The sequence below is a fragment of the Pongo abelii genome, chromosome 13 (genome assembly GCF_028885655.2).
Source record: "Pongo abelii isolate AG06213 chromosome 13, NHGRI_mPonAbe1-v2.0_pri, whole genome shotgun sequence".
In the NCBI taxonomy this organism is placed as follows: domain Eukaryota; kingdom Metazoa; phylum Chordata; class Mammalia; order Primates; family Hominidae; genus Pongo; species Pongo abelii.
This window is the reverse complement of record NC_071998.2, coordinates 127,833,044-127,846,707: the sequence shown is the minus strand read 5'-3', so window position 1 is coordinate 127,846,707 and position 13,664 is coordinate 127,833,044. Positions and strand designations below refer to the sequence as shown.

General features: G+C 52.9%; 1 protein-coding gene across 15 annotated transcripts in view; it reads left to right on the top strand.

The window, feature by feature from the left end:
• Positions 1–13,664, top strand: part of SEC16A (SEC16 homolog A, endoplasmic reticulum export factor) — a 44,127-nt gene that overhangs the window by 20,268 nt on the left and 10,195 nt on the right. For all 15 annotated transcript variants that reach the window (XR_008510161.2, XM_054521226.2, XM_054521224.2 and 12 more), the window contains 12 exons: positions 168–413; positions 2,201–2,298; positions 3,410–3,491; positions 3,668–3,785; positions 3,983–4,094; positions 4,299–4,404; positions 6,054–6,194; positions 7,460–7,573; positions 7,827–8,019; positions 9,311–9,529; positions 10,130–10,212; positions 12,201–12,353. Coding sequence is in view for 14 of the 15 variants with exons in the window: in XM_054521226.2 (XP_054377201.2) it covers positions 168–413; positions 2,201–2,298; positions 3,410–3,491; positions 3,668–3,785; positions 3,983–4,094; positions 4,299–4,404; positions 6,054–6,194; positions 7,460–7,573; positions 7,827–8,019; positions 9,311–9,529; positions 10,130–10,212; positions 12,201–12,353 (1,665 nt within the window). In the remaining variant the exon portion in view is untranslated. The remainder of the gene's footprint in view (positions 1–167; positions 414–2,200; positions 2,299–3,409; positions 3,492–3,667; positions 3,786–3,982; positions 4,095–4,298; positions 4,405–6,053; positions 6,195–7,459; positions 7,574–7,826; positions 8,020–9,310; positions 9,530–10,129; positions 10,213–12,200; positions 12,354–13,664) is intronic.

Here is a 13,664-nt window from a genome sequence, read left to right as displayed (position 1 = left end):
AGGGAATGTACAGTTGGGATGGGATGAGGTTTCAGCCCAGCCTTGCCAGCCTTTCGGGTAGTTGTGGGTCTGGCTGTGTCCAGGGTGGGGCTTTGTGCCTGTGGTGGTCCAAAGCGTCCTCACCTGAGAGTCATTGTTCTCCTTCCTGTTCCTGTTGACCCAAACAGACCGTGGTAGGGACCGACATTGCGGAGCTTCTGTTACGAGACCACAGAACAGTGTGGCTTCCTGGGAAGTCGCCCAATGAAGCAAACCTGATTGATTTCACGAATGAGGCAGTGGAGCAGGTGGAAGAGGAGGAGTCTGGTGAGGCCCAGCTCTCTTTCCTCACTGGTGGTCCGACGGCTGCCGCCAGCTCGCTTGAGAGAGAGACCGAGAGGTTCAGGGAGCTGTTGCTGTATGGCCGTAAGAAGGTGCGCCTCCTCATCATGGCACCTGGCGCCTGCACGTGTCCACTGGGTCGGGCCTGGTGCGGGGATGCAACCTTTGGGGAGGGACGTGGCGCCCTCTCGGGAGCATCGCGCCTGCACGTGTCCACTGGGTCGGGCCTGGTGTGGGGATGCAGCCTTAGGGGAGGGATGTGGCCCCCTCTCGGGAGCATCCGCGCCTGCACGTGTCCACTGGGTCGGGCCTAGTGTGGGGTTGCAGCCTTCGGGGAGGGACGCGGCCCCCTCTCGGGAGCATCTGCGCTGCGGTGTGGGGCTTCGGGTCTTGCTGTTTCCTGAACAATGCCTGACTCTTGTATGCCATCCTTCTGGAGGTGTTAATGTTGGTTTCCTTCTAACTGTTTCCAGTGTTGGAGACCTGCAGATTGAATTTTCAGTCATCGATAAATGCACATGTTGAGCACGGGCCGTGCCCCTGCTGTGTGTGCCAAATCTCAGATGAAACGTGCATGACACAAGCTGTGGCATTCTCACAAAGTCAGGCTCGAGTCCACAGCCCAGAAGTCGTTGGGAGTTGGGAGGGCACACTGAGCCTGTCAGAGGCGCAGTGCATGGAAAGGCCATGGGCAGGAGAGCAGCCAGTGCGTGTAGCGTCCAGTGACTGGGGCCACAGCAGCGTGGGGACCAGGGCAGGCGGGGGGCCTGAGACAGGAGCCTGCTCTGGGATAGTGGGGTTGGGGGGTCCATAGTGACTGCAGCAGGGACAGTATGTGCACAGGAGGGGCTGTCTAGGGTGCATGATGTTTGCTTCGGATGTGCTAAGCAGGAGAGAGGCCAGTCTCACAGGCATGTGTGGCCCTGAACAGCAGAGACATTGGATAGGCTGAGAGTTTTCTGTCCTGTTATATCATGATAAACTCAGAAAGGGCATATTTGACCAGTATTTTTATTTTTTTATTTTTAATTTTTTTTGAGACAGGGTCTCACTCTTGCCCAGGCTGGAGTGCAGTGGCGTGATCACGGCTTAATGCGGCCTCGACCTCCTGGGTTCAAGTGATCCTCCCGTCTCAGCCTCCTGAGTAGCTGGGACTACAGCTGCACGCCACCACGCCTGGCTAACTTTTTTTTTTTTTTTTTTTGTAGAGATGGGGTTTCACCATGTTGCCAGGCTGGTCTCGAATTCCTGGGCTCAAGCAATCCGCCCGCCTTGGCCTCCCAAAGTGCTGGGATTACAGGCATGAGCCACTGCGCCCAGCCTGATCAGTATGAGTCTATTATGGATGTTTTATAACTGATTGAAGTCATGTAACCTGTTAGCTTTTTTTAACATCTTCCTCTACTGTAACATTTTTGCCTCCCAGCCAGAAGTTCTAAATTATGCCCTGGATGATTTTGGTGAAAGGGGAGGCTGCCTTACTGGAGTCACTGTCCGTGTTGACAGGATATTCGCGGAGGCCTCCTGTTAGAACTGGAGAGTTGACTCAAGTGTGTTTCCCAGTGGACGGGGCGGCGTGGTGGGTAGCGCTGCGTGGTTAGCCCTGTTTGTGATTAGCGTGCTTGTGTTTTACGCTGAAAATGGATAAAAGCAGCAAATATCTACAAATACCCACTACCACAGGGACTTTGAAACTCAGGAAAATAATGAATTGCTATGTGTCTTCAGTCTCCAAATGGTGAATAAGTGTGTTTTTGAGGCCTTTGGGTTGTTTGTGTATCTGCTGCTGCGTGAGGACACATGGCTTGTTGCCTGTCTTGACTCATGTCACGTGAGCGCCGCCGATAACCCACGAAGGTCCCTGAAATGCCTTTCGCAGGATGCTTTGGAGTCTGCAATGAAGAACGGCCTGTGGGGTCACGCTCTGCTACTTGCAAGTAAGATGGACAGCCGGACACATGCCCGAGTCATGACCAGGTACAGTCCCACGGTGGCCTGGTCCAGTGGCGAGCCCTGCTGGATCCCTGCAGCACGCGGCGTCCGCACTCTGATGGCAGGCGGCAGGTGGCAGGGCTGGCTCCCTGTAGCACGCGGCGTCCGCACCCTGGGGGCAGGCGGCTGGCGGATCTCACTTGACTGTGCTGTGCTCCCACACGAACTCGGGCTTCCTTGGCCTCGAGGCTTCCTTGGGTCGTGTTGTGGAGAGCTTAAAAAGTTTTTAATTAACTGCATGATTTTTAGTACTTCATGTAAAATCTCAGTGAATTCCTTAGTCTTCATCTTTTATAGCTTTTTTTAATTGTGAGTTTTGCTCTGTTGCCCAGGCTGGAGTGCAGGGGCGTGATCTCAGCTCACCGCAACCCCTGCCTCCCAGGTTCAAGTGATCCTCACGCCTTGGCCTCCCAAATAGTTGAGACCACAGGCACCCACCACCACACCCAGCTAATTTTTTGTATTTTTAGTAGAGGTGGGTTTTGCCATGTTGGCTAGGCTGGTCTCAAACTCCTAGCCTCAAGGGATCTGCCCGCCTTGGCCTTCTGAAAGTGCTGGGATTACAGGCGTGAGCCACCATACCTGGCCTTATCTTTTACAGCTTTTTTTTTTTTTTTTTAATATTGAGATAAGAAAGAAAAATAAAATATTGAGATGTGTGTACTTTGCCTAAGTGAAATATAAGTCTAATCATTACATCAGAGGGCTGAGGGCTGATTTTTTAAAAAAATTTATTTTATTACTATTTTATTTATTTATTTATTTTGAGACGGAGTCTTGCTCTGTCGCCCAGGCTAAAGTGCAGTGGCACGATCCCAGCTCACTGCAACCTCTGCCTCCTGGGTTCAAGCGATTCTCCTGCCTCAGTCTCCTGAGTAACTGGGATTACAGGTGTGCGCCACCACACCTGGCTAATTTTTGTATTTTTAGTAGAGATGGGGTTTCTCCATGTTAGTCTCTAACTTCTGACCTCAGGTGATCCGCCCACTTCGGCCTCCCAAAGTGCTGGGATTACAGGCCTGAGCCATCATGTCCGGCCGGCTTTTTTCTTTTAGCTGAGCCAGCATGGGGTCTTTCTGTGTTTATGTCTGTCTAGGTTTGCCAACAGCCTCCCAATCAACGACCCTCTGCAGACAGTCTACCAGCTCATGTCCGGGCGGATGCCTGCCGCGTCCACGGTGAGTGGCACTGCCTGGTGGCTCGCACAGGCTCCACTGCCTGTGTGGAGTTTGCTCATGGGTGATGCTGTCACAGGCCGTGAGGTGCCTCCTCATGCTGGTGAGCCCAGCTGTGTGGAATTGAAATGGCGCTGGCTTCCGGGGATGAGGCTTCGTTTTGTTTTTCCTCATGTTAGTGCTGTGGAGATGAGAAATGGGGAGATTGGAGGCCGCACCTCGCCATGGTCTTGTCCAACTTGAACAACAACATGGATGTCGAGTCCAGGACGATGGCTACCATGGGCGACACTCTGGGTAGGTCAGGGGTGGAGATGGGCATCAGGCGTCGCGGATGGAGCGCCGAAGGCCCGGTTGTCTGTGGTGTTGGCAGAAATCACAAGAACCCGGCCTTCGCGGTCCAGCTCGCGTCTCTGGTGCCTTCTGTGCGCATCCTTGACTTCTGCAAGCATTCCCAGTCACTGAGACTCCGCCTGTTTGTCGTCTCTCCCCAGCTTCAAAGGGCCTCTTAGATGCGGCACACTTTTGCTACCTTATGGCCCAGGTTGGATTTGGTGTTTATACGAAGAAAACTACAAAGCTTGTCTTAATTGGATCAAATCACAGGTAAAGAATCAAGTCAATGTAGTCCTGTAAGTTTTCCTTTAAAAGTAAAACAAAATCCTTCTCCTTTAGTTAATTCAGAAATGGCCAGAATCATATCTTTATTTGTCACGTGGTGGGACACACTTCTGGATGATTTACTCCAAGGTTGACTATGCCAATAATTGGCCATTTTTTCCAAATCAGAATAATTCACTTCCTCTACAGTTTGCCATTCTTAAAGTTCGCAACCAACGAAGCAATCCAGAGGACGGAAGCCTATGAGTATGCCCAGTCCCTGGGTGCCCAGACCTGCCCCCTGCCTAGTTTCCAGGTAAGCAGGTGCTGCCAGCTTGCAGCTGTCATGGGTGGGCAGGCACTCAGTGCTAACAAGCTTTTGGCTACTTAGATTTTTTTGAATTGTTAGGGAAAAAAATGATGTGAGTTTTTTGGGGGAGGATCTTGAGAAGACATTTGATCTAAAATGCTAAGAAACAAGATCACATTGAATTGAGGCTTTCCATTTGCATTTGATTTCAATTCTTTTCATGAGCTTTTTTTTTTTTAAAGGAGACAGGGTCTCACTCTGTTGCCCAGGCTGGAGTGCACTGTTTTGATCACTCCCAGGCTCAAGTGATTCACCTCAGCCTCCAGAGTAGCTGGGACTACAGACAGCACTACCATGCCGCGCTAATTTTTTTTATTTTTTGTAGGAAAAAACTGTGTTGCCCAGACTGATCCTAAACTCCTGGGCTCAAGCAGTCATTCTCAGCCTCCCAAAGTGTTGGGATTACAGGCGTGAGCCACCGCACCCAGCCTGTATGAGCTTTTTTTTTTTTTTTTTTGAGACAGAGTCTCGCTCTGTCACCGAGACTGGAGTGCAGTGGCACGATCTCCGCTCACTGCAAGCTCTGCGTTCCGAGTTCACGCCATTCTCCTTCCTCAGCCTCTCAAGTAGCTGGGACTACAGGCGCCCACCACCACGCCCGGCTAATTTTTTGTATTTTTAGTAGAGACCGGGTTTCACCATGTTAGCCAGGATGGTCTTGATCTCCTGACCTTGTGATCCGCCCGCCTCAGCCTCCTAAAGTGCTGGGATTACAGGTGTGAGCCACCGCGCCCGGCCGTATGAGCTATTTTTAATATTTGAGGGAGGTATTCTCTGATGCAGTATGGGAGTGGTGTATATAAAACGTATAGAGAGAGGCTGGGTGTGGTGGCTCATGCCTATAATCCCAGCACTTTAGGAGGCCAAGGTGGGTGGATTACCTGAGCTCAGGAATTAGAGACCAGCCTGGGCAACATAATGACACCCTGTCTCTACCAAAAAAAAAAAAAATACAAAAGTTAACCAGGCGTGGCAGCACGCACCTGTATTCCCAGCCACTCGGAGGCTGAAGTGGGAGGATTGCTTGAGCCTAGGAGATTGAGGCTGCAGTGAGCTGTGATTGTGCCACTGCACTCTCGACTGGGTGACAAAGTGAGACCCTGTCAAAAAAAAAAAAAGAATGAAGTATCTAGAGAATGTCTGTGGAGCAGCTCGAGCTGCACGGAAGGCAGTGGTCTCAGTGCCGTGCTCTTGGGGCGTTGTGACCGTGAGAGCCGAGTGGCCCCATGAAAGGGGCTGGGGGAAAAGCAGAGTGAGTTTCTTACTAGCTTAGTCATTTACTTTGCTCCTGCAATCCCTTGGGGAACAGGGACTAGGACTGTGGTCAGCGGGTGTGGTGGGTGGGAGACGATGATGAGTGAAGTGTCCAGAAGAGTTCACAGCTCACAGGGTGATGCTCAGATGCAGGGGAGCCTCAGGGCAGTACAAGGCTTTGTCCGTCGGCGATGCTCAGACGCCGGGGAGCCGCGGGGCAGCAAGGCTTTGTCCATCAGCAATGCTCAGACCCGGGGGAGCCGCGGGGCAGCAAGGCTTTGTCCATCAGCAATGCTCAGACCCGGGGGAGCCGCGGGGCAGCAAGGCTTCTGTCGTTTCAGGTGTTTAAGTTCATCTACTCCTGCCGCCTGGCGGAAATGGGGCTGGCCACACAAGCCTTCCACTACTGTGAGGCCATCGCGAAGAGCATCCTGACGCAGCCGCAACTGTACTCCCCAGTGTTGATCAGCCAGCTTGTGCAGGTGCTGCCCCTGGCGCCTGTCCTTGGGATGCTGTGCTGACTGCAGGGAATGAGGGCTTGCCAGAGCCCCCGGGCATGGGGGTAGCGATGGTTCAGACGTGCATTGTGGTAGGCGCTCGGAACCTGCCTCTTGGGCGGATGAAGATCTTTGAATGGCTTCGTGTTTTGCGTCTTAGCCTGGGGACTCTCAGGCACCGTGTGCCAGCACAGAGCCTTGGCAGCGAGTTTCACAATCAGAAGGAACTGTCTGTAGGATACTCTTTTTTTATTGAGACGCAGTCTCACTCTGTCACCCAGGCTGGAGTGCAGTGTGGTGCGATCTTGGCTCAATGCAACCTCCGCCTCCCAGATTCAAGCGATGCTCCTGCCTCAGCCTCCCAAGTAGCTGGGATTACAGGCGCCCCTCACCACGCTTGGTCAATTTTTTGTATTTTTAGTAGAGATGGGGTTTCACCATGTTGGCCAGGCTGGTCTCAAACTCCTGACCTCAAGTGATGCATGCATCCCCTCCCAAAGTGCTGAGATTACAGGCGTGAGCCACCACGCCTGGCCAGGATATTCTTATTTTGAGGCAATTTAGTCTAGTGGTTGATAGCTTAAGTGTCCAGAGTCCAGCAGCCTTTGCTTGAGTCCTGGCTGTACTGCTGCAGGCCTCAGTTTCTTCCCTTGTAAAACGGAGGCGGCGTGACTGACAGTATGGGAGGCGCCTGTGTTGCACCAGGATCTTCACCTCTTGTCAGTAGTTCCATTTGTGAGAACGTGCTCATGGGATACCCAAAAAATGTATTAGGGACATTTTTAGACCCATTTCAAAGTTCAGAGAGTCATTCATGAGTCCTTAGTTACTCATCTCCTACCTTAGTGATTATGAACACAAGGCCAAACTTGTGTTCTGCCCCCCTCTGCCCTGCTCTGCATCCCTCAAATTCCCAATGAAAGCATGCAGACATTCCCGGGGGAGTCCAGGTTTTGCTAAGTCAGGTCCACATGGTCAGGTGGTAGTCTCGGGCCAGGCCTATTCCACGGGGGTGCCCAGCGCTGCCAACCCAGTGCCCGTGGGCCAAGAGGTTGTCTACAGCAATTTCCCAGTCACCCAGCGTCCCGTGTGCTGGGTATGTCACCTAAGCACATACTAGAAACATGTATGCAGCTAATTAAACTTTATCACCAGTGAACACTGAAGCTGCATTGCCCAGGCATTTTGAAGACGGCTCACTTGCCATCACCCAGTGGTGACAAGGGCCTCTGATTTTTGCCCGTGTCTAGATGGCTTCCCAGTTACGACTCTTCGATCCCCAGCTGAAAGAGAAGCCGGAAGAGGAGTCCTTGGCTGCACCCATGTGGCTGGTTCACCTGCAGCAGGTGGAGCAGCAGATGAAGGTACAGCCTTGGCTTGGGGTGGCACAGAGGCGTCTGGCAAGGTGGCTTCTGTCCCTGTCATTTCCACACTGAAAGTATGTATCTAAAGACAGTATAACTGCAAATATGTGCCTGTGAGAATTCCCTAATTCCCCAGAAAGGGCTTTGAGTGCCTCCTGTCCTGAAGTAGGGACACAGCAAGCGCAGTGGTGGCGGGCGGCGCTGCAGTGTGGCCACAGGCGGCTTCCACAGGGTGGGTCTTGTTCTCCCTCAGGAGGGGGCTGGAGTATGGCATCAGGACGGAGCCTTCCCGCAACAGTGTCCCAGCACGCCGAGCTCTGAGGTGGAGCAGTTGGACGGGCCAGGACTCAGTCAGCCAGCGGCCCTGGGGATTGCCAACCCTCTGCTGGCGGTGCCTGCACCGAGCCCTGAGCACTCGAGCCCGAGCGTGCGGCTGCTGCCCTCAGGTGAGCCCAGGTGCGCGGCTGCTGCCCTCAGACAAGCCCCGGCTTCCTGCGGGCTGAGCCGTGGCCTGCGCCCTTGCCTCCTGGAGAACTGCTTTCAGATGTGGACCGTTGGAGGCAGTGTCTCGCACCACCTCGGTGGTTGTGGGGCTCCTCGGTCTCCTCCCTCTTCCCTTGATGTTTCCTCCCCTAATGAGCCCATGGAGGGGAGGCTCATGGCTTTCCATGTCCATAAATACCCATGTGCTGGTGACACTGCCCTGAGCGCCCACTGCCTGCTCAGCTCCCCCGCTTGCTTCTCCGGAGCCTCAGCCGCACCGTGTCTGGGCAGCGCCCTCGGCTGTGCCCCTCTGTAGCCTGCTTCTCCCAGTCGGCCCCGTCGGAGGAAGGGCCAGCCCAGAGCTCCAGGGAGTCAAGTCCAGATGCTCCCTCCTCTCTCGCGCTCCTCGGCTTCCTTCGTCAGTGAACCTCGCCAGCGCAGCCTGCACGCAGGGCCGCATGCCTGGATGAGCATGGCTCCTTCCTGCTCGCCTCCTGCTTCTTCCCCAGACCCTCCAGGCTCTGCATCTCACCTGAGGACAAGCCAGGGTCCTCACGGTGGCCACAGGCCCTCCAGGCTTGGCCCTAAGCCCTCCTGCCCTGGTGCCATGTCCACTCCCATGCTGTGGACCAGCCACACTCCTGATTTGGGCCCACTGTCCACCCTCCATGCCTGATATCCACTCTGCTTCGTCCTCAGACACCGTTACCACTTCCTGGTTGATTGCTCTCCTTAGTGCTTTCTCTTCTTACTCAGTTCATCTGTCCCGACCCCCATGAGGACCCAGCATTTCTTTTGTTCTTGAAGCATCCAGGGCCCAGCATGGTGCTGGTAGGCAGCAGCCCTCCCAGGTTTTATGTTGAGTCAGAAGAATGAATGAATGAATCAGTGGCCTGTTTGACCACTGGCCATGGAGGAGGGGACTCAAGTCTAGCAGAGCTCTGTGCCAGGCGGCCGCCATGGGCTTGTGTTTGGGCTGGGCCGTGCCCTGGAGCCCACGTGGTGCTCTGACTGCACAAGTGTTCATCCTGCCCCCACCCCTAGAAAAGGAAGCGAATATTCTGCTTTTCTCCAAACCACTGATGGTTCGGGTGGGGTGGTGGCTTCAGGGCTTTTTGCTCTGTTGGAGCTCCCTTATAAAAGAAATGGGGCTGTACAGAATAACTTGTCATAAACATGTTGAGTGTCACCTCCTTCCAGTGACTCAAGCTACCCTCAGTAACCCCAGATCTCTTCTCCACTCTTCCCATGCAGCTCCGCAGACGCTCCCTGATGGCCCATTGGCCAGTCCTGCCAGGGTGCCAATGTTCCCAGTGTCACTGCCCACGGGGCCCCTGGAGCTGGGTCCTGGCTGTGTGAACCCAGGGCCTGCACTTGGCTTCCTGGAGCCCTCCGGGCCTGGCCTCCCACCTGGTGTGCCACCTCTGCAGGAAAGGAGACACTTGCTCCAGGAAGCCAGGAGCCCAGACCCAGGTGGGGCTGCAGAGATGCTGTCTCAAGAGCAGAAGCAGCATGGGGTGTGGTGTTTGTGGGGATTGGTGGAAGAGATTGAAGTTATTTGAGCTTGAAACAACTTACATTACTTGTCTTAATGTAGACCAAAAATTCTGGAAGTTACAGACCGGATGGGTTCAGAGTCTCACTACAATAGCAGTGTTAATGCCAGTTCCTTTTGTAACTTGGCTTTTTGTTATGAAGCTTAAATGGCCATTTGGGCAGGGCATGGTGGCCATGGGTCTCCTGGGGTCTGTCTTTAGACAGCCCTCCTGAACACCTGGTGAGATGCACAGGGGCAGGTCATGAACTTCTGTCTGGAACTCGATTTGGTGGATCTTGTCCCTGGTCTGTGCCTATGTCTACATGTGTGTATATGGACAAAGCAACACATAGGCCTAGCTTTAAAAATAAAAAAGTGTGCACACATGTGGGAAGATGTTCAGTCTTGGTTTCTGCAGATCATGCTGGTGTGGCGGTAGCTGGGTGGGAAGGTGGTGTGCCTGCTGATCTGTGCGCCACACACACGTCCCGCCTTCTTGTGACTGAGATCACAGTTGCTCTCTTTCCCATTGACAGGGATAGTGCCGCAGGAGGCGCCTGTTGGAAACTCACTTTCCGAGCTAAGCGAAGAAAATTTTGATGGGAAATTTGCTAATCTGGTACTTTGTCACGTTTTCTTAAACTATTTGTTTTCCGTAAAGATCATCGAGTGGGCCCCCAGACTCCTTGTTGAGTTGTAAGTAGGATGATGGTAGTGAGGACTATGAAATTGTTTCTTAAAGCGGAAGTGCTTCTAAATAGCTTTCATCCTTAAAATATGAAGAGTTGGTGAAAACACTGGTAGGGAAAGATGGGGAAGAGAGAATTCAGTAGCGTAAAAACAGTTACTTTAAGTAGAAGAAATACCCAAATATCCTGAAATCCCCTTATTAATTTTAATACTTCCAAAATGGGCACCTTCTCTGATTTCTACATCTCTTTTTCTCTTTTTTTTTTTTTTTTGAGACGGAGTCTTGCTCTGTCGCCCAGGCTTGAGTGCAGTGGTGTGATCTCGGCTCACTGCAACCTCCACCTCCTGGGTTCAAGCAGTTCTCTGCCTTAGCCTCCCAAGTAGCTGGGACTACAGGTGTGTGCCACCATGCCCGGCTAGTTTTTGTATTTTTAGTATAGACGGGGTTTCACCATGTTGGCTAGGCTGGTCTTAAACTCCTGACCTCATGATCTACCCGCCTCAGCCTCCCAAAGTGCTGGGATTACAGGTGTGAGCCACCATGCCCGGCCCTTTTTTTTTTCCCCTAAGACATAGTCTCGCGCTGTCGCCTAGGCTGGAGTGCAGTGGCGCCAACTTGGCCACTGCAACCTCCGCCTCCCAGGTTCAAGTGATTCTCCAGCCTCAGCCTCCCAAGTAGCTGGGACTACAGGCATGTGCCACCATGCCTGGCTAATTTTTTGTATTTTTTGGTAGAGACAGGGTTTCGCCATGTTGGCCAGGCTAGTCTCGAACTCCTGACCTCAAGTGACCTGCCTGCCTCAGCCTCCCAAAGTGCTGGGATTAAGGTGTGAGCCACTGCACCTGGCCATCTCTTTTTTTTTTTTTTTTTTTTTTTGAGATGGAGTTTCACTCTGTCACCCAGGCTGGAGTGCAGTGGTGCGATCTTGGCTCACTGCATCCTCCGCCTCCCAGGTTTAAGCAATTCTCTGCCTCAGCCTCCTGAGTAGCTGGGACTACAGGCGCCCACCACCACACCCAGCTCATTTTTTTTTGTATTTTTAGTAGAGATGGGGTTTCACCATCTTGGCCAGGCTGATCTTGAACTCCTGACCTCGTGATCCACCCGCCTCAGCCTCCCAAAGTGCTGGGATTACAGGCGTGAGCCACCGTGCCCGGCCTGGCTGTCTGTTTTTCTACAGTAGAATTTCTTTTCTAATTTTTTGATCTCACAAGAGGATGTCCTGGAATTCAGTAGAATTTCTAACATTGTCACTGGTTTTCCTGAAAGTGAGATTTATCTCATTAGACATGTTTGGTATAAATACCTCCTCTGTTTGCTCTACTCCTAACCAGGAGGGATGGTTGCTTTTATACAGACCACATTCTGGAACCTTCTTTACAGATACCCAGCCCTTCACGGGCATCCCATCAGTAGGCGATTGCTATAGTTTGAACTTGCATTAGGTGTTTTACCCTTTAAAATACTGTGTCCCTGGAAAAGTAAAAATGAGGGTTGAGCTATTAAAACTGGGACTTGACCCAGGAATAAATATTTTTAAAAATCATTGTATCTTTGAGAACGCCCACCGCCCCCCTCTGGCCAGTCTTCCCTCAGTGTGTGCTCACGCTCCGTTTCTTCCAGCCCGGAATCTCCATCGAATGCCTGCATTTGCATTCTGAGTGCTGAGTGCTCCCAGACGGAGCTGCTTATTAAGTGTGGCTGGCTCTTCTCTAGTTAGGCCAGGTAGAGGCTCCGGGAGCCCCAGTCAGGGGGCTGCTCTCCCCAGCCCCCTTCCTGCCTCCCTCTGGTCACCGGAGTCGTCCAGCCTCTCAGTGATGTATTTAGGGAACACGCCTGGGGAATTGTGTCCCCCGCTCTCTTTTGTTTCCTGTGAGGAGCCCCAGGAGAGCCTGTTCTGCATTTCCTTGTGACAGACCCCCTCGAGGACGGTGCCAGACTCGGAGGCCCCCCCAGGGTGGGATCGTGCCGACTCGGGTCCCACGCAGCCACCTCTGTCTCTCTCACCCGCTCCCGAAACAAAGAGACCCGGACAAGCAGCCAAGAAAGAAACGAAGGAACCTAAGAAGGTAGTACAGCCTGCCCACGGTGCGCCTGGTGGCCAGGAGGGTCTGGGCAGGAGGCACGCTTCCCAGAGCGCTGTCCTCTTAATTTACCACACATGCAAATAGCCTCCTGATACAAACAGCCGAGTGTCTACAGTGCACACGGCATGATAGGTGTCTGTGTATTTGTGCCTTCAGATAATAGGATAATAGCCCACCCAGGTCAGCATGGGGACACAGGCCGGCCCCCAGAGGTCCCCTCTGGCCATTACCCGTCAGACCCACCCGCAAGGGACCAGACGGCAGCCACTGCTTTGTCACTGTGGTGTGTGCCTGCCGCCAGCTCACGGATCCTTTCTCCCAGCCGTGGACTTTGAGACTGCTTTCAGTGTGGGGCTGGGATCAGTGAGGCCCCAGGAGCCTCCTTGCCTATCTCTTGGCGAATGTGCTTGTTTTTCTTAGGTGCGCGCCGAGGAGCTGAGGGTTTAGGTCTCAGGATGAGCATGTGTTCAGCTTTAGGAGACACTGCTGAGCAGTTGTCCTAAATGGTTGGTTGGACCAAGTCACACATCCTGCAGCAGAGGACAAGGGCCCCAGATATCCCTCATCTTCACCAATACTGGGCAGTGCCGGTTCTTTAACTTAGCCGTTGTGCTGGGGCTGATGACATCTCATTGTGTCTTCCTTTGCATCTCCACGGCGAGGTGTGACGCTGGGCACCTTCTCGTGTCCCTGTTACCATCTCACCGCTCTTTTGGGTCAGTGTTTGTTCAAGTCTCTATCCGTTTTGTTTTGTTTTTTTTCCATAAAGATGGGGTCTCACTATGTTGCCCAGGCTGGTCTCAAACTCCTGGGCCCAAGTGATCTTCCTGCCTCGTAGCTGGGACTGCAGGTGCAGCCACCACACCTGGCTTTCCTCTCCATTTTTAATGGTGTTCTCTTAAGGACTTGCAGGAGTCCTTTCTGTATTATGGATATAAGTCCTCTGTTAGGTGTATTTATTGTGATATCTTCTCCCAATCTGTAGATTGTCTTTTTTTTTTTGAGGCAGGGTCTCGCTCTGTCAGCCAGACTGGAGTGCATTGGCATGATCTTGGCTCACTGCAGCCTCCGCCTCCCAGGTTCAAGCAGTTCTCCTGCCTCAGCCTCCCGAGTAGCTGGGATTACAGGTGCCCACCGCCACTCCCAGCTAATTTTTTGTATTTTTAGTAGAGACGGGGTTTCACCATGTTGGCCAGGCTGGTCTCAAACTCCTGACCTCAAGTGATCTGCCTGCCTTGGCCTCCCAAAGTACTGGGATTACAGGTGTGAGCCACCATGCCCGGCCTAGTAATG